Source organism: Psammomys obesus, unplaced genomic scaffold, assembly GCF_907164565.1.
Source record: "Psammomys obesus unplaced genomic scaffold, mPsaObe1.curated_primary_1811, whole genome shotgun sequence".
NCBI lineage: Eukaryota > Metazoa > Chordata > Mammalia > Rodentia > Muridae > Psammomys > Psammomys obesus.
Window position 1 is genome coordinate 10481865 of NW_026596120.1, and position 21270 is coordinate 10503134.

The following is a 21270-nucleotide window of genomic DNA, read 5'->3' on the forward strand; positions in this document are numbered from 1 at the left end:
ATATATATATATATATATTTTTTTTTTTTTTTTTTTTACAGTGTTAACTGGAGTAGATTTTTAATTTGGGAAACATTAATACTGTTTGGTTTTAAACTGACTGTCCAGTTATCAAGCTAAAGACATGGCAAAAAAATATCAGACTTTGAAGTTTCGATCAGTCACTAGTCATACAAAAATAGGAGTTACAAATCCAAACTACAGTAACTTTTTATTTGTATTTACCCATTGTGTCATCTCACAAATTCTGACTGAATGACTTATGATGATAAATGGGGCTCCTATTTGTTTAATTCTTTCAAGAGTCTCCCTCACTTTTGTAAGTTTGTTTGATTATGTCTCTGAGTGTTCTTCGTTATGTCATTAACCTTTTTGGTTGTTTAGATTTCTGTTTTTACTGACATTTGTAATTTTTCTGTCTGTTTCCAAAAACATTTTTTATTGTTAAATTTTATTTGTCATTTTATTCTACACATGTGCGATTCTGTTGCTGCCTTAACATCCACACTATATTTTTGGGGAAAAAAAAAGGGGACAATAGTTTGCCTATTGTCTCCTCAAAGACCTTTTTGAATGGTCTTTAAATGCTATATTTTCTTTCTACATTTTGGTCCTTCCCATGTTCTTAATTCATTCTTGTAGTCCATAGTTACAAAATTATTGTTTAAAATGTATTTTGGTTCAGGAATTTTATGTCTAATTTATTTGCTTTTTTGTTCAAATTTCCATTCTAGTATTCTGCTAAAATATATAAATGAATTATTATTATTTTTTTTCTGATTCCATTGTGTTTCATTTTTTAGCTCAGTGTCTCAGGCAGGAAAGTAGAACTTATATTTTTAGTTACCATAAGCAAGTTGAAGGTCGATGCCCTGTTTGTAAATATTTCTAGGAATAGACAGTGTTTGACATTGATTTCAAACAAACATAATTAACGCAAATATCCAGTTACATGGGAAATGCCATTTGAAGTTTGTTAAGTGTCTTAATCCATTTCATCCTTATTTTTCATATCATTTATTCATTTACTTTACATTCTGATCACAGCCTTCCTTCTCCCAGTACCCCTTTTAACACAACCCCCTTCCCCATCCAATTTCTCCCTCTCTTTCTCCTCAGAGAATGGGGAGGTCTTACATGGTTATTAACTTGCTCTGCCACAATAAGTCACTTCAGGACTAGGCACATCCTCCAACTGAGGAGAGACAAGGCAGCCCAGTTAGGGGGACCCCTTCAAAGGGAGGCAACAGAGTCAGAGAGGGACCCTGCTTTAGTTGTTGGGGGATACACATGAAGATCAAGATACGCATCTGCTACCTAGGTGTAATGGGCCTAAGACCAGTCCATGTATGCTCTTTGGTTGCTCCATCAGTCTCTGAGCCTCCACCGGCCCAGGTTAGTTGACTTTGTAAGGCTTGTTGTGGAGTTCTTAATGCCTCCACCTCCCTCCGTCATTCCCCCAATTCTTCCATTGGATTCCCCAAGCTCTGTCTAATGTTTGGCTGTGAGTTTATGCATCTGTTTCCATCAGTTACTGAGTGAAACTTCTCAGAGGAGTTATGCTAGCTCCTGTCTACGAAGCATAGTAGAGTAACATTGATAGTGGAGGGGTTGGTTCTCTTCCCTGGGGAGGGTCTCAAGTAGGGCCCGTCTTTGGTTTACCATTCCCTCAAGCTTTACTTTCTTCCTCTCTGTCCCTGCACTTCTTGTAGGCAGGACATATTTTGGGTTGAAGGTTTTGTTGGGTGGGTGTTTTTATCCCTCCACTGGAAGTCCTGCCTGGCTACAGGAGGTGGCCACTTAGGGGCTCCATATCTGCTGCTGCTATGAGTCTCAGCTAGGGTGAGCTGAGTCTAAGGTGACCCCTAGACCCTAGACTTCCTGAAGCCTCCCCATATCCCAGGTCTCTGGCAGGTCCCAGAGATGCCCCCACCTCCCATTTCTGCGCTCTCACCCAATCCTGTCTACCTTGCTCTCTCTATTCCTAATCACCCTGATTCCCTCTGCATTCCCTCTCTTACCCATTTCCCTCCTTCCATCCACCTTCAATGCCTATTTTACTTATCTTTCTGAGTGAGTTTCAAGCATCTTCCCTTGACCCCTCCTTGTTACTTATCTTCTTTGGGTCTGTGGATTGTAGCATTCTTATCCTGTACTTTATGGCTAATATCCACTTAAAAGAAGTACATACCATGTGTCTCTTTCTGGGTCTGGGTTACCTCACTCAAGATGATATTTTCTTGTTGCTTTCATTTGCCTGCAAACTTCATGATATATCCTTGTTTTTAATAGCCTAGTAGTTTTCCGTTGTGTAAATGTACCACATTTTCTTTATCCATTCTTTGTTTGAGGGACATTTGGGTTATTTTCAGTTTCTTGCTATTATGAGTAAAGCTGCTATGAACATAGTTGAGCAAGTGTCTTTGTGGTATGGTGGAGCATCTTTTGGATATATGCCTAGGAGTGGTCTTGAGGTAGAACTATTCTTAATTTTCTGAGAGACTACCAGAGTGATTTTCATAGTGGTTGTACAAGTTTCACACTTCTACCAGCAATGGAGGAGTTTTTTTTTTTTTTTTTTTTTTTTGTCCACATTCTCTACAGCATATGCTGACACTTGAGTGTTTGGTCTTAGCCATTCTGACGTGTGTAAGATGAAAAATCAGTCGTTTTGATTTGCATTTTTTTGATAACTAAGAATGTTAACATTTATTTAAGTGCTTCTTGGCTATTTGAGATTCCTCTGCTGAGAAGTCTCTGTTTACCTCTGTATCCCATTTTTTAATTAGGTTATTTGGTTTGTTGGTGTTTAATTTCTTGAGTTCTTTATATATTTTTGGATATTAGCTCTTTGTCGGATATAGGGTTGGTGAAGATCTTTCTCATTCTGTTTGCTGCTGTTTTGTTCTATTGACAGTGTCCTTTTCAGTTTCATGAGGTTTCATTATGTTGATCTTAGTGCCCTGAGGTATTGGTATTCTGATCAGGAAGCTGTCTCCTATACCACCTAGTTCAAGGCTATTCCCCACTTTCTCTAAAATTGTTTCTCTGTGTCTTCTGGAAATGTTTGGAATGTTTGTCTCATATATACATTGTCTAAGATTCTTTAGGAAGATGATGATGATGATGATGATGATGTGTGTGTGTGTGTGTACGTGTGTGCGTGAAAATGGGCAACCTATTTTTTTTAAAATATATCTTGTGATGGATTTTGTTAAAACTGGACATCTTAAATGTATTTTAATACTGTGAATTAGCCCAGTCTCTGTTTTTGATGATGATATCTGTTGAGGGCTATGCATGTTTATTTTCCTTAAACTATTTTTTCATTGTCTTTTTTGATCACCAAATAAGTAACATGACTGGTTTCACTGAAGAACTGAAACCAAAATGGAAATTTTTTTTTTTTTTTGCAGATTGGTTTATTAGCCAAGGTATTAATTTCCTTCAGTGTCCTGTTCACATGAGTGTCTGCTTTTATCTTCATATTTTACTAGCATAAACTTTAGCAATTATTGAGAGATGTCCTCTTTGACATCAGGCAGAATGCAGCTCTGGACATGCATATGTAGATGATAACTCTTGAGTCTTTGTAATCATTATTTCCAGGCTTGCTTCTTTGGTTATCTGTTGCTCATTTCATAGAATAGGACTTCTTGAACTTTTTCAATGATCTACTTTTTTGTCATGTAAAATAGACATACAAGTGAAACATTTGTTGATAATAAATTATAAAAATATATTTAAAATTTTTGGTATACATAAAATTTTTCCATTTTAAATAGAAAATCAAATTTGCACACTGACGTGTATCTTTATTCATTTTAACATGATAAATTAAGTCTTAGCTGAAATTCTCATTCAGGGACCAGAGCATCTTTTATGTTTTTAGAGTTAGTGACATTTCATTTTTGTAATTTTCAATGCTGAGAAGTTCACTGCACAGGAATATGTAGTACAGAATAGTGGGATGTTGAGGGCCATTTAAAAAGAAAAACACTAGGAATTTCTGCCAACAATTTTTAAGATAAAATTTAAATAATCAACTCAAAATCAAATATTCAAATTCAGATGTAATTCATCCTGAAGGTACACTGATTTGATACTTAAGTTGTGGAATGATGGTAGGAAAAGATTAAATGTCTTTTTTTTTTTTTAACTAAATTGTCTTTTTGTAAGGGTAGAAAATGCTGTATATAAAGTTTAAAAAAATACAGTTCATAACAGTTAAAGTGTGAACCAAGGTGTTTCAGATAGTGTTTCTTGGCATTCCATGCCATCATCGCAATGCATTACAAAGTGTCCATATTATATGTTTAGAAGCAAGGATACATAGATGTGGTACAATGTATCATGGGCAAGTGCTGCCAGAAAACACCTCAGATTTCTTGAATATTTGATTTTGAATTAAGTTTTTGTCATTGAATATTCAAAACTTTGAACTGTTGCCAATTTTTTTACAGCCCTACATTTAATTATATAACTACCAGATGGATTATGAGGCACAGTTAAAGAAGATAGTCATAGACTCTCTTTTGTCCCATGCAGCTGTTTTTGATATATTTAAATCCACTTAACAGATACCAGGTGTGGTGGAGCTCTTCAAAGTATATAGCTATCACTTTTGGAGAGAAGGTTCTTGTGTTTTTTACTTTTCCTCCTCCAAGTACACCAAAAAATGGTTTTACTATTCAAATTGACTTTCTTTTTGGGAGATCAGGAATGGTAGGCAGTTAAGGAAATGCTGTGGGGTTTTCTTTTTTTCTTTTTTCCTTTTTCCCCTGTAAATTTAGAAGATGTTTTTCTTTGTTAGACACTTTTCCTTGTATTTATAAGATTGAAGATTTCTAAAGGCAAATGGGATAGACATCGGAAGAGGGTGAAAACAAGGAACAAGACAGGAGCCTACCTACAGAGGGCCTCTGAAAGACTCTACCCAGCAGTGTATTAGAGCAGATGCTGAGACTCATAGCCAAACTTTAGGCAGAGTGCAGGGAATCTTAAGAAAGAAGGGGGTGATAGAAAGACCTGGAGGGGACAGGAGCTCCACAAGGAGAGCAATAGAACCAAAAAATCTGGCCCAGGGGTCTTTTCTGGACTGATACTCTAACCAAGGACCACACATGGAGATAACCTAGAACCCCTGTACAGATGTTGCCCATGGCAGCTCAGTATCTAAGTAGGTTCCCTACTAAGGAGAACAGGGACCGTCTCTGACATAAATTCAGTGGCTGGCGGTTTGATCACCTCCCCCTGAAGGGGTGGGGTGGGGGTGCAGCCTTGCCAGGCCACAAAGAAAGACAATGCAGCCAGTCCTGATGAGACCTGATAGGCTAGGGTCAGATGGAAGTGGAGGAGGACATCTATCAGTGGACTGGGAAGGGGCATGGGAGGAGAAGAGGGAGGGAGGGTGAGATTGGAAGGGACTGATGGAGGGGGCTACAGCTGGGGTAGAAAGTGAATAAATTGTAATAAAGTTTTTTTTATAAAGACTGAAGATTTCTATAAAAGCTGATTTGTGTTTGTGTCGGGGCGGGGCAAGGTCGATCAATTTTGCTAACCAAAATTACTTTGTAGGGAGAGCTGATTTTGTTGTTGTTGGTCCCTATTCTGCTACTTTCTGTGTGTTACTCTATTTTTGTTATTTAGCATATTAATTAGGGTTGACTTATTTTCTGTCAGTATTTGAAAGATGCTTTTATTGTCTTTAGGCTGATAGTTTTCATCAAGAAATCTCCTGTAGTTTGATGTGTCATACATTTAGCTTCCTCTTAAAATTTCTCTTTATCTTTAGGTAGCTTTTAAAGCAAATTTAATACTTTGGAATATTCTGCTTAGAAAATTTCTGATTTTTACATTTTTAAAACTATCTGCCAAGCATTGGTGGCACACTTTTGTCTAGCACTTGGGAGACAGAGGCAGGTGTATCTCTCTGAGTTTAAGACCAGTCTGGCCAAACAGACACAGTGAGTTCCAGGACAGCCAAAGCTACACAGAGAAACTCTGTCTCACCCCCTCCCCCCAAGTCATTATTATTTTTTTAAATTTCTCTTTTGTGTTTTTTGTTTTTGTTTTTTTTTTTTTTTAATCTTGTCGGGGGACTTTGGTTTTAGGTGTATTTTTCTATTTGCTTTTGTATTATGGTATCTTGCGGCTATTCTTATTCTTAGTCCTATGCCTTTTTCCTTTTTTTTTAATCAGACTTGTTTTCAGAGCAATTTTAGGTTTGCAGTGAATTTGTAGAGAAAATACAGGAAACTAATGTTAAGTATTTCATGCTTATGCATGCTCCGCTTTTCGTACAAGTATCAGCTTAGAGTGGTACACTTCTTATAACTGTTGACCCTGTGTGTTGATACTTGCCATTATTATTCAAATGCCATTATCATGCCGTTATCAGTTCTCCGTTATATTGATGTTATATATCATAATGATTTTGACAAATGTATAGTGACATGTATCTGTTACTTAGGAGCATTTCACCACAGTGAAATCCTCTGTGCTCTCCCTGGTCATTTCGTCGGTCCCCTTAACTTCTGACAGTCACTCTTCACCATAGTTTTATCTTTTCAAGAATATTATGTAATCAGAGTTATGCAAAAGTGCAGCCTTTCAGATGGCTTCTTTTATTTAAAGTTTCCCCATTTCACTTCATGGCTTGATGGAGCAATTATTTTTCACATCGAGTAATATTTGGATGCCAAAGCTTGTTTGTTTATCTACTCACCTTCTAAAAGGCTTCTTGGTTACTTCCAAGTTTGAATATTTAGGAATAAAAGTAATGAATATCCTTGTCCAAGTGTTGTTGTGGATATAGGGTTTTAACTACTTTGTAAGTATCAAATAGTGTGGTCATAGGTACTGTGGATTGATGTATCATGATATTTTCTTTTTATTTAAAAATAATTTTTTTCTTTTTTTTAATTAACAGGCTTGCCTTTGAAGTTGCATAATAGTTTTGAATTATACAGAACTTTCTATATTTTGGAATAACCTCTCCAGCAATGATTACTTCAGAGTTACCAGTGTTGCAGTAAGTATTATTATTTTCTTTTTTCGTTTAGAGAAACATGAGTATAACATTACAGGATTTTTGATGAGGTATATCAAATGTATTCTGTTGAGGCAATATATTTGAAATGTAAAGAATATGATATGAGATTACTCTGCCCATCCATGCCCTTTGCTGTTGGAATGTTAGCATCTTTCCTGATACTGAATAAATCAGATATTAATGGTTTTATATCATGAGTTAGCCATTTATAACCCTGATGTGACATGCTATTTTGATAATAAAATTGGATCAGAGCTGTACTTATTTCGTACATACTGATTCCAGTTTCTTCGTTATATGCTATGATAGCAATTTCTTTTGTTTGGAAGGTCAAAGATATTCAGTCTTGCTATTTAAAAGAATTTATTAATCTTTGCCCTATATTGTACCTTTAAATTACATTTACTTTTAAATTGATTTCTTTCATTAAGGTTCCTTCTTTTATATTAAAATTGATTATTGAGGCATTCCAGTTTCTAGAAGAATCTCAGGGAATACCGGTTGGTGTGTGAAGGTGATATATCATTAGGCTTGTTGGATTTGTAGGACCGACTTGAAGTTGGAGATTATTATAGAATTTATAGAAAATGTTACAGTCATGCAACAGCAGATATTGTTTCTTATCATTTGCATCAAGATGTAAATTGAGTATTTGTGTATTTTGATGCTATACAATAATGATAATTTAGCTATAATAATCGAGTTATCTGTTTAGGTTAAGTTTGATTATAGTTCAGTTACAAATATCTTTCCTAGGAGATAGCCTTCTGGTTGTTTTCCTGGAAGCTTTAAGACTGAAAGCTTTGTTTTTGTAAACATTTTGAAATGTAGGAGATAAAATTTAAGTTTTTTTTTTTTTTTTTTAATGTTCTTACTCCATTCTTCTTTACTGCGTATTGTGGGCATAATACTGAGTCTGTAGGTCTTTGCATAGTCTTTATTTTGTTCTTAAGAACTCTTGCTTTCACTCATCCAGCATACTGTGCTTTATTTTAGGTATATGCCTGGCAGAACTCCTCTTATTCTTTAAAGTTAGGATAGGTGTTCCTCTGTGCTCCTAAATTTCCATTTTTTTCTCCTAGCATTGCCTTTCACATAATGCTCCTTATTGCTTCCTTATATAATAATAAGCTTTTTCTGTCCGACTGTAGTGTACTTACTAGATATTAGACAGGCCCCACATTAATAACTGATAATATTTGAAACAGGCTTATTTAAATTATATTTGTATTTAAAGAGATTGTAGTGTTAATAATATTAGGTATTGTTCTTTGTAACTGAAAAATTATGGAAAATTTTAACTCTCTAATATGTCATTGTGGTAAACTGAGATCTGGGAGTGCTTCGGTTGAATAAGCCAGCTGGAGAGGGTATTCTTGGTTGAGCTTTAATAAACTTTTTTGAGAGTATACACTTATCTGGGGGTTTTGTGGTTATGTCTGCTTTATTATCTTGTTTAATCTACCCATCTATCTAGGTATGTACACAGTTGTGTAACTTTGTGTCAGTGTGAGAAAAATGCCTGAGCCAGTCAACTTAGAATAAGACTTTTTTTTTCCCATGTCCATTTTCAAAGTTTTATCTTAGGATTGATTTTTGCCTGTATGAACTTTAGACCTGTTGTAATGCAGTTTATCATAGTAGGTGGTATGGAGTGAAGTAGCCTGCTTACCCCATTATAGCGGGAAACAGTGAAAGGGAAAGGGAAGGCAGTCCCAGAATCTCTTTCATTGTTGTGTCTCTATTAGGCCTCATTTCTTAAAGGTCCTACCATCTTTCATTAGTTCCATGGGCTAGTGACCACACCTTTAAGATACAGGAATTGGGAGAGACTCCAATCACAGAATTCTTCATGTGGCTGGATATGGCTATGCCCATCTCCTAATGCAATAGTTTGCAAACAATTTTCTGTTCCAGCATTGACCTAGTCCAGCCAGATTCAAAATCTCCTATGAGATAACATGACAAAATCAGTTGTAGGTCAGAAAACATATTTACCTACTTCTAAGTTATAGTGGCACAAGAAAAATTCTTATTCCCAAAGGGATAAATAGGAAAACAAAAAGGAGAAATTAGACCAGAGTAGGACTAAAACCCAGCAGCAAAACATTAAATCCTCTATCTCTGTGTTTGTAATTCTGAGGAAATGGTAGTGTGTTATGAACGCCAAAGAGCTTGGACAGTTGCTGTTTGTATGGTCACTCTTTTGTCCTGATTTTGCTGGACCTGGAGCTTCTTCTATTTTCCTGACATCTTTGATTTTTACCCTGTCTCCATTAGAGCTTCAGCTTCACCTTTATCGCTTCTCTTGCCACCTTGCCAGGATTCTGAGCCTGATGTGTACTTTCTTGCCATTCTGGCTTTCTTACTTGAAATTTCCCTGGAAGCCTCCATGACTCTTTACCTCACTTTTGCATTCCAGCAAACCAAATTAATTCCAGCAGAAATAATTTGCAAAATGACAGGGTCTGCCTCTAATGCCGCTGCACTCAGTTTCCTAGATAGTTTCCCTGTATCTGTTTGAGCAGAGCCAACTGGAGTCTTCTTAAAGAACTGTCTCCCTAGGTTCTCTTATCACACCTGTGTGGGTGTGATGAGTGAAGGCATTGATTCCTGAGAAAACAGTAAGGCATCTTTTGTTGTTACAGTGCAGGGCACTTAACTTTCTTTGTGATGGTAGTACTTGTAGCCTCAGCCACATCCTCTTTGGTAGTACCTTTAGCCACACTCCTTGTTTTCATGGAAGTGCCACATTTTTTTCAAATCCTTTCTGGTTTGTAGTGTTTTGCTCTCAATTACTATTGTTTTTCATTTTTACTGTATTTTTTGTTCTTTTTTGTATGAAATTCTTTTATTTTAATTTTAATTTTTTATATTAATTATTATGTACAGTTTGTTCACATTGTATCTGAGCTGTAGCTCACTCTCTCATTCCCTCCCAATCCCACCATTCCTCCCTCTTCTCATCCCATGCCCCTCTCCAAGTCCACTGATAGGGGAGGTCCTCCTCCTCTTCCATCTGACCCTAGCCTATCAGGTCTCATCAGGACTGGCTGCATTGTCTTCCTCTGTGGCCTGGTAAGGCTGCTACCCCCTCAGGGGGAGGTGATCAAAAAGTCAGCCACTGAGTTTATGTCAGAGACAGTCCCTGTTCTCCTTAGTAGGGAACCCATTTGGATACTGAGCTGCCACGGGCTACATCTGTACAGGGGTTCTAGGTTATCTCCATGCATGGTCCTTGGTTGGAGTAGCAGTCTCAGAAAAGACCCCTGAGACCAGGTTTTTTGGTTCTGTTGCTCTCCTTGTGGAGCTCCTGCCCCTTCCAGGGCTTTCTATCTCTTCCTTCTTCCATAAGATTCCCTGCATTCTGCCCAAAGTTTGGCTATGAGTCTCAGCATCTGCTTTGATACCCTGCTGTGTAGAGTCTTTCAGAGGCCCTCTATGGTAGGTTCCTATCCTTTTCTCTGTTTTCTCCCTCTTCTGATGTCCGTCCTGTTTGTCTTTCCGAATGAGGATTGATGATCTAATCAGGGTCCTCCTTCTTGCTTAGCTTCTTTAGGTGTACAGATTTTAGTATGTTTATCTTATCTTATATGTCTAGTATCCACTTATAAGTGAGTATATACCATGTCTTTCTTTCTGCTTCTGGAATACTTCACTCAGGATGATCTTTCCTAGTTCCCACCATTTGCCTGCAGATTTCATGATTTCCTTGTTTTTAATTGCTGAGTAGTATTTATTCCGTTGTGTAAATCTACTACAATTTTTGTATCCATCCCTCCATTGAGGGACATCTGGGTTGTTTTCAGGCTCTGGCTACCAAGAATAAAGCTGCTATGAACATGGTTAATCAAATGTCCTTGTTGTGTACTTGAGCGTATTTTGCATTGATGCCTAGGAGTGATATAGCTGGATCTTGAGGTAGCACTATTTCTAATTGTCTGAGAAAGCACCAGAATGATTTCCAAAGTGGTAGTACAAGTTTACATTCCCACCTGCAATGGAGGAGGGTTCCCCTTTCTCCACATCCTCTCCAGCATGTGTTGTCACTTGAGTTTTTGATCTTAGCCATTCTAATGGGTGCAAAGTGAAATCTCAGGGTCGTTTTGATTTGTTTTTAAGTGTTTCTCTGCCATTCGATATTCCTTTAGAAGAATTCTCTGTTTAGCTCTGTACCTTATTTTTTAATTGGATTACTTGATTTGTCGGTGTTTAACTTCTTGAGTTCTTTATGTATTCTGGATATCAGCCCTCTGTCAGATATACGGTTGATTAAGATCCTTTCCCAGTGTGTAGGCTGTCGTTTTGTTCTGACAACAATGTCCTTTGCTTTACAGAAGCTTTTCCATTTCATGAGGTCCCATTTATTGATTGTTGATCTTAGAGTCCCTGTTCCCATTACTAGGAAACCCACTTGGATACTGAGCTGCCATGGGCTACATCTGTACAGGGGTTCTAGGTTATATCCATGTGTTGTCCTTGGTTGGAGTATCAGTCCCTGGGCCCAGGTTTTTTTTGGCTTTATTGGTCTCCTTGTGGAGCTCCTGTCCCCTCCAGGTCTATCTCTCCCTTCTTCCATAAGATTCCCTCACTCTGCCCAAAGTTTGGCTCTGAGTCTCAGCATCTGCTTTGATACCCTGCAGGGTAGGGTGTTTCAGTGACCCTCTGTGGTAGGCTCCTGTCATTTTCCCTGTTTTTTCCCTCTTCTGATTTCGGTCCCATTTGCCTTTCTGAGTGAGGATAGTTATTTTTTTAACTTTTAGTTTTTGTAAATGTATATCATGAGTGTTTATCTTCATGTATGTATGCGTACCACATGCATACTTGGTTCTTGTGGAAGTCACAAGAAGGTAACTTCCTTGACACTGGAGTTACAGACAGTTGTTAGCTACCATGTAGGTGCTGGGAACTGAAGTTGGGCTTTTTGCAAGAACAAGTGTTCTTAATCAGTTTTCCCGTTCTCTACCCACAGTAGTAGGATATTAATCATACTGTTATTGGTAAGGCCCAGAGTGTGATTGAAGACTTGAGGTGAGGAAAAGTACAGCTTTTTATTGTGTTCTTAAGTCTTTTTTCACTTTTTGATATTGAAGACTTCTACATGCTAATATGCATATATACAAAACAGTGTACTATCAGTTGTTAACAAAAGTTCCGACTTTTTACACTGGCTGCAGTTGACAGTATTATTTCTCAATTCATACTTACAATATGGTTTCTTTTGTTACTAAACTTTATTATTCCAGCACAAATCAATTACATTAATGGCTTACTTTCTCTACGATGGATCTGGATATCTCCTGTAGTCATCTTGGAGCTTTCTCTAATGTTTAGTAGCTTTTAGTTAGTTTGTCTAGCTTAGATAAATACAAATAGTTAGCATTTCAGTATCCTCACATGGAAATACAAGAATTTAAATCCAGTTTGAAATTAAACAGACTCTACCATGTCTTAAATCTGTGACAGTAGATCAGTTTTTCAGATGGTCTCATTTATAAAACTTAGATAGTAATACATTTCTAACCTTATTTATGCACCTTTTGCCAAAACATATACTAATAGCAGTATATGCTAAACCATATGAGAGATTATCTGTTTGTACTGAAATGAATAAATGCAAATTACAAAGAATTGAACCAAATAAGAATGACTAGATCAACGATGGACAAATGACTACTAATAATTCTGATTTTTAAGGGTCTCCTCCCACAAAAAGAAAAACCTCAATATGGTTATTCGTATAGGTATCACAAGGCCCTGACTTTCCCCAACATTTGCAGGTAGCCAAAGGCTACTTGGAGAGAGAGCGAAAGAGAGAGAGAGAGAGAGCTCATGATACCATGTGTCTTATAAGGCCATCACCCTTTTCAATGATGTTTAGATGGTTAACCTTTGCTGGAGATGTTTTCTTTTTGTCCTAAGTACTGTATAGTTGTCTCTTGTAAGCAATCCTGATTAAACTGACTGTTTAACCAAAAAAAAAAAAAAAAAAAAAAAAGTAAACTTGTTTCTTGAACATAACTGTGTTTGTCCATTAAATTTTATGTGTGTCCATATCTATCCTGTGGGGCCAGAAGTCTAGTACAAGTCTAAAGTAGTTGCTGTGTGGTTCTTTAAGAAAAAGCTAGCTGGCCCTGATTATTATTCACATTATTTATATTTGGAATATATCTGGCATATTTCAAATGACAGATTCCCTTCAAAAACTGAATGTTAGTAGCACTAGTATTTTAGACTGGATTGCACATCGAAATGGGTATAGTACCCAACATGGAGGCTATGGTAGAGACAGGGAGATAAAGTGAGGGCTTTCCCCCTATTTTTAAAGTCATGGTAATAATGGAACAAATGAGACCACTGATTTTCCTTTCTTTTTCAAATACTCCCAGACCCTATCCCTTGCCTATATTCTCACATCCTTTTTTTTTTTTTTTTTTTTTCCCTTTCTGGTGAGAGACTGTTACACTATAGAGCAATATGTGTGTTTGCAAGAAGCACAAAAGAATAACAATTTTATGAATTTGAGTGACAGTATAATTTTAAAGGTACTAAGTTTTATAAAAATTTTAAATATACACTAATTTTAAAAATTAGTTGATTGTCATTTCTACAAACATAAATCTAGAAGCAAGTCTAATTGCAATAGAATTAATTTTGATATTTGAATTTGAGGTGGCTTTAAGAAGCATTTCACTCATACAAGTTAACAATCTTGAATTAAAGATCTGGAATGTGGTCAAATGTTCTGCTAAGGGATTAAATTTATGTATAATAATTTTACACACAATGCACATTATGTGTAAGATCTCCAAAGGAATGCAGTGCAATAAAAATAGCAGAATTACAGACATTAAAAATTGAACTTTAAGGAAAGGATCAATACAAAGAGGGAACCAAGACGAAGAAGAGTGTTAGGGAAGCAAATTGAGAAATTTGAGTTGGACTTACTATTGGGTGTGTATTCTTTTTGTTATTTTATTTTCAGTTTTCTGTATACCTTTAAAAATGTTCTTAAGGTACAATTCAGTGCTGTGTTGGTTAGTCAGAATCAGAGCCTAGAATATTTTTGAATTTTTATAAGCCGATTTAGTATAATACAGCTATTATAAAAAGTTAAATTATGTAAAAATTAAATGAAGTAAAGCAGTGTCTGGGATGATGGCTTAGAGGCTAAATACAAGTATTCACAGGCAAGAGTACTTTGGGGTGAACACGTATAGCTGTATACCACGTGTACTTACTGTGGGGAAAAAAGAAATGAAATAAATCACATTGAAATAAAACATGTAAAAATCGCCATTTTACAATTAGAAAGTATATCATTGTTGTCTTGAGGTTGTTATTTTTATTTCATACATGTGGTATAAATGGATTTTCTTTTTTCCTTTATTTGGAAATAAGTTTTAATAGTATGCTATTTATCACTTTCCAGTGATGGTGTGTTGATAGTTTGAAATTGGTTTTAGGGAGAATATTTATACCAAGAAAACTAGCAAATGCTATACATAATGACTTTATCTGTTATTTGTACACTTAAGAAAATGATAAATTGTTACTAACATGGATTAAAGTTAAAGGTTCATCAGAGTCAGTTATAATAGCTTTCAGTGTTGGAAATACTGTTTCAGAACAGTATTGTATTATGTTTGAACTATTATCTGATTCAGCAAAAAGTCACTCCAGCATTGACTACCAAGTGAAGGTGCTACAGGTGTCTTTTTCATTTCACTTAAACTATTTTTTAAAAAGAACACTAATAACAGGTTGGCAAAAATAGTCATTTTGTTATATTCAGTTGGCTGCATAGAATTTCCAGTCAAGAGGATTGTATTTTTATTATTGTTTATCTTTTGTACTGTAGATGCTTTTCTTTTAAAGAAGCACTTGTTAAATATTTACTAGCATACCACCTTCCATGGTCTTATAAATCTCCTCTAAAGCCAGTTTTTTAAAATCTTGAAGAATTAAGTTTTTTATTCATGCTTTATATTTTATAGGGCAGCTGTTATTTCCACATTAATTTATTCCTTTTTATTTGGTGATAAATTTTATTTAGTGCAAAGTGACATTGGCTAGGGAGTGTATATATTTTGGTTTACTGAACTCTCTGAAAATAGAAGTGTTAACTGCTGCCTGTCAGTGATCCCAGCTAAAGGGAGTGGTAGAACTGAACTGCATTGTGTTTATTAATTTGTTCACTACAACAACCTGTCATTTTCTAGGGATTCAACTAATGAAACTACTGCCCATTCTGATGCTGGCAGCGAACTTGAAGAAACAGAGGTCAAAGGAAAAAGAAAAAGGGGTCGTCCTGGCCGGCCTCCAGTATGTGTTATACTTTCCCTTTATTCTTCAATGCTTTCCCATAAATAATCTTGAAATAATTTGTTTTTCAGTTCTTGTATTAATGCTGTTAATATTTTATGTTTTTTATTTCAGTGGCACAGCAGAGATTCTTGGAAAATTTCCTTTGGCTTAGCAGTGTCAGCGAAGGGAAATTTGTAGCACCTTTGCTGTCTGTACTTGAAAGCACAGAAGGAATTTTGAATGAAGTGCAGTTAAGACATACTGCTGTTCACTCTCAACTTTTTTTTTATGGTAGCTTCTAAATGTGCATTTTGATAGTAATATTTTAAAGCTTGAGCCAAGTTTTAATATATATGCGTAATGATTCATGAGTTGAAAATTTAGAAGTGTATAAGGAGTCCCTACTTTGAGGGGTGTCTTTACAAATTCTATGAGTTTCAGTTACCCTTTAAATAAAATAAACTTTGAGAGATAGTACCAATATATCAGAATGTTAAGATTTACTGTTCTTATTTATCTATGATTTGGTTTGCTATTGTAGCAGTCTTTTTCTGTTTTATGAAAGTTCTTATGAAAAACCTGAACTTTCTTTATAGAAGACATAGTAGAGTAAGATATCACATATTTTCATTACTGAGCTTCAAAAATTATTAAATTGCAGGTAAAGAGATATGTTGGGCAAGGTATAGAAAAAGGGTTGAAAGACCTTTAGTACCAATGAATTTGTGTCATTTTCCAGGAACTTTGTCATATTTAGCTATCCAGGATCTGGCTGGGGGAACTCAGCAAGACTTGTATGCATTAGCGTTCTTCTCAGTCTTACTTTGTATGAGCACTGTCGTCTCCAGACTCTGGAGCAAAACCCGTTTGTGTTAAGAGGAGGATCATAGGAGGATTTTTTGGACAATATGGGTAACAGAAGTTTTAATTTCCTGTTTTGGCTAGGCCCATGACAGAAGGTGAGAAAAAAAGTAGGGTTTTATGACCAGCCTTAGGAATCAACTTACTAGATGGAATAAGTGAAAATAAAAACAAAATATCACAATTGTAAACACAAACAAGTAACCGACATCCTTACTTAGTATCATTATTCTCTTAATGCAAATAGAATCTACTTCTTACAATTTATGGTTATGCTGTTTGTCTTAGTCTGTGTTCCATTGATGTGAACAGAGACCATGACAAAGGCAACTTTTACAAAAGAACATTTTATTAGGCCTTGCTATAGTTTAGAAGTTTAGTCCATTACCTTCAAGGTGAAGAGCATGGCAGCACAGAGGCAGTCATGGTGCTGGAGAAGTAGCTGAGAGTTCTACATCTAGATCCGCAGGCAGCAGGAGAAGAGACAGACCACTGGGCCTGGCTTGGCCCTCTTGAAATCTCAAACTCTTTTTCCCAGTAACACACTTCCTCCAACAAGGCCATACCTACTCCAACAAGGCCACACCTGCTAATCCTTCTCTAGGGCCAATCCGTGATGACTAACCATTCAAATAGATGAGCCTCTTATTCAAACCACTGCAGTGTTTGGGCACTTACTGTGACATTGGAAGACAGGTAGATTGTAGTGACTTATTCACTACAATCATTTTTTTTGAATGTGGTTAATTCTTTTTTGCTAGAATTACTATTTTTTGCCAACCTTAAAATAAAACATGGGAGAAATCTTCATCTGACCGTGTACTTGCTTCCACTTGCTTGTATACTTTTTGACTGTATGGTTTTTATTTAAAGGAGAAAAAATGTGGAGAAGACATGCTTTGTAGTCCTTTTTTTTTTTTTTTTTTTTTTTTTTTTTTTTTTTTTTTTTTTTTTTTGCTTTGTAGTCTTTATAATACTTTTTTTTTTTGAAGAATCATTATTTATATAGCCTTCCTTACACAAACATTTTGGGAAGAGTGAAGGAATCTTCTAATTAGTGTGCAGTTGCTGGCCTGGCTTCCCCGTCTTAAATGGCATGACTTTGTTGTTTTTTTTTTTTTTTTTTTTTTTTGAAGATTTATTTATTTATTTATTATGTATACAATGTTCTGTCTGCATGTAGACCTGCACACCAGCAAAGAGCAGCAGTCCTCATTATAGATAGTTGTGAGCCACCATGTGGTTGCTGGGAATTGAACTCAGGACCTCTGGAAGAGCAGCCAGTGTTCTTAACCTCTGAGCCATCTCTCCAGCCCCTAATGGCATGGCTCTTATTAGCGTGACCCTTAACAGCTTGTTCATGCCCTATCACAAATGGTTGTTCCTGGGAAGAGGAGCAAGGCAGGAAGAGCCAGGAGATGCATGAGAGAAACAGACTTTTTGGGAGATAGCTCCAGTGAGACAGCTTTTTTAATTGGTAGACAGGAGATGGGACAAAGGCTTTTTACCTTTGGGGAGTAATATCCATTATTGCCCAGGGCTAAGGTGCTGGGAATGCTTTATTTGCATGAGGAGGAATTTCCAGGGGAGAGGAAGTTTAACCTATAATCTGTACTACTGGACTACTTGAAGGGTGGCAGAGATAGTGTAGGAGACATGCACACCAGAACAGGGAGGGGGCAGTCCTGCTCCTGCCTGTGGGTCTCCAGACAATATGCCTCAACCTCACTCTTGCTCCAGGTTGTCTCCCCTGCTTGCATAGGTCCCTGGCCCCACGTTAGTGTGAGATTTTTTAAAGTTTCTCATGTTACCATGTGATTATTCTGAAACTATAGGCAGGTTGCCTTGCTTTTCTGTGATTCATGGAAATTTATTCTCCAATTAAAAAGTTTGAGATTAAAGACTTACCTTTTTCCTTTAAGTAACCACTTTTTCAGCAGAGTGTAATAGTGTTTTAATTTTGATGTATATATAACTAAGCCTCTGCAATATGCTGTTCTTAATTTAAAGTTTTTTATATCTCAATGATTAACTCTTTTATTGTGCCAACTAGGACTGGAGTTTTTATGGAAATGCAAATAGTAAATAATACATTTATTCTCTGGTCATCAAAATGATCATATTTGAGTCATTTCAACGATAAACTATCTTCAGGAATGATTAAACATTTTCTATTAACCATTTCTGTATCAAATTTTGGTTGGTAGACATTTTTAACTAATTATCTACTACATTTCAATTATTTCTGTTGTTATTTTGTTGTTCACTTTTTTTTTTTTTTTTTTAAATTTGGAGTGTATATGTGAGTGTGAGACTGTTTTATGTGTATGGATAAGCATGCCTGTGGAGGTCATAGGTCAATTTGCAGGAATCAGTTCTCTCCTACTATGTGGGTTCCGGGAATGAAATTCAGGGATCAGGCTTAACAGCAAGTATCTCTACCTACTAAGTCTTCTTGACAGCTTATTTATTACTTTTTTTGTTTTTGTTTTTTTTTCAAGACATGGTTTCTCTGTGTAGCTTTGGCTGGCCTGACTAGCTTTGTAGACCAGTCTGCTCTCGAACTCACAGAGATCTGCCTACCTCTGCCTCCCTGAGAGCTGGGATTACAGGCGTGTGACACCATGCTTGGCTAATTTTACCTATTTATTTGGACAAAATGTGATTTTTTTGGTATGTTAGTTTGATTTGTGTACATGTGTGAATGAACTTGTTTATTTTTCTGTTGTTTCATGTTTGTGCTTGTGTGTTTGTGTGGGATATCTGTGCCTGAAATTTACTTAGAGATCTTCCTTAATCTTCCTTAGTTGCTTTCCACCTTATTCATTGAGTTAGGGTCTTTCAGTTGAACCCTGACCTTGCATGTATATGTATATGTATATGTGTACATATATGTATATATATATACCAGACTAGACTGGTTTGTCAGGTTGTTACCTCAGCTTTATGAGGTTGGAATTAGAGACAGGCCACCTTGCTTACCCAGCATTATATATGGGTTCTGGGAATCAAATTCTGGTCTTCATGCCTACCTGATAACATTTTTCGCTGAGCCCCAAGGTGTGTTTGATACATACACACAATAAGGAGTGACTAAATCAGACTAGTATTATATCCATTCATATTGGGCATAACACTTTTATGCCAAGCATGTTCAAAATTCAGTTATTTTGAATTATAAATTTATTGTTAACCATAGTCATCCAACTGTGTTATTGAACACTAGACTTGAATCCTCCTAATTCAATTAATCAACTTTTTTATACTCTTCTACCCTACTCCTGATTTCTGTCAACCATTCTGAAGTCTTGTTTAAGCCTCTGCAGATATTTAGTAGCTGCTGTGTGTGCGCGCACGTGTGTGCTTGATTTTCTTTCACTTGATAGAAAAGTCTTCCAGGTTGATTCCTACTCTCGCATGCTATGGTTCTGGTTTTTGTTTTTTATTTTGTTTTGTTTGATTGTTTCTTGAGACAAGGTTTTTCTCTATAGCCTTGACTATTCTAGATTCGCTTTGTAGACCAGGCTGGCATTGGACTCACAGATTCTTTTTAGTTTTAATGTGGTATATATACCATATTTTTTAGTAGATGCCTAACTTGATTTTGTATCTTGATTTATTACAAACAATTCTTCAATAAACATAGTGTTGTAGATGTGTTTTGAACATACTAGTTTTTTTTCTTTGAATATATATCTAGCAATGAGATTGCTGTGCCATATAGTAGTTACAGTTGAATTTTGTAGGAAATCACTATTCTGTCTCCAGAAAAATTGTTCTGATTTACATTTCTTCTATACTATATGAGAATTTTCCATTTTCTTTATCTTCATTAACATTGCTTACTTTTTATCTTTGTTAGTACCATATTCTCAGTGGGGTGAAATAATATCTTTTTATGGTTTTGATTGGCATTTCCTCATTATCACTTAGAGTATATTTTTACTCACCTATTATTATTGATGTCCTTTAAAAATTTATTTCTATCATGTAATTTTAGTTTGTATCATTTTGAATTTTTTTATATAATTTGTATATTAGTTTCGTGTTTAGTTAGCAATAAGTTTTCACCGTTTGATGAGTTGTCTTTTTGCTCTTTATTGGTTCATTTTGCTGTATAGAAAAACTTTAGTTTTACATGATCCCATTTGTCTATTGTACTTTTGTTACATATGGTTTTGAGATCTTTTCCATGAAGTGTTTATTCTTGTCATTGTTGGATGGTAGTGTATCTAGTGGATGGTAGTGTATCTAGTGGATGGTAGTGTATCTAGTAGGGATGCACCCTTGAATAAAACTAACTTTGCCTTTCACAGCAGCTGTCAACTGCAGTAGCTCCTTAACCTGGGGCTTGGCTTCATGTCCACTTCCGTTCTTCATGGTAGATTTTTTTTTTTTTTTTTGCTTTAATCCTGTACAGGTTTTATTCATGCTGTCTCAACTAATATAAATTCATATATGCAACTTCCCTACTGCGTCTAGAAAATATTGTTTCCTAGTAGCCGACCACCACATATCGTTTTTACCGTCCTCTGTTCCATAGTCAGTCATGATCGCCTTTGGTTGAGGGGCTTGAACATTGTGCAGTCTCTCTTTCTCTTCTTTTGGTCAGTTGTGGTTCTCTGTGTTACTTGCCAACTGCAGAAGAAAAAAAAAGTTTCTCTGATGGGGGCTTGCACTAATATGTAGGTTTAAAATTAAATTATTAGGAGTTGGTTTAATACTTTGTTCATTAAGCAGAATATTAATTAGTAGTAGGATCTTTCCTAGAGCATATGACCTGTCTAGCCTCAAGTTATTAGCTCCAATAATGATGCCAGCTCTAGATTTCATCTGGTAGAGATATGTCCAAGTCACTGTTGTATCAGTGGGCATGTTTTGCCAGGTCACCAGGTTCTACATAGTTCTACTTAGCAGGTTCTACCTAGCAGCTTACAACCTTGCTAGCTCACAAGGTTCACACTAGGGTAAGAGTGGTCATTTCTTTTCTCCTCCAGTAGGGTATATAGCACCTTTCAGCACAATAGAAGCTAGTGAGTAGGGATGAA

General features: G+C 36.1%; 1 protein-coding gene across 2 annotated transcripts in view; it reads left to right on the plus strand.

Annotated features, from left to right (window-relative positions):
- The window catches only part of Stag1 (STAG1 cohesin complex component), a 288255-nt gene that overhangs the window by 64556 nt on the left and 202429 nt on the right, over nucleotides 1–21270 (plus strand). For both annotated transcript variants that reach the window (XM_055629669.1, XM_055629670.1), the window contains exons 2-3: nucleotides 6932–7033; nucleotides 15277–15379. In XM_055629669.1, the coding sequence (XP_055485644.1) occupies nucleotides 7005–7033; nucleotides 15277–15379 (132 nt within the window). In that variant the 5' untranslated portion in view covers nucleotides 6932–7004. The remainder of the gene's footprint in view (nucleotides 1–6931; nucleotides 7034–15276; nucleotides 15380–21270) is intronic.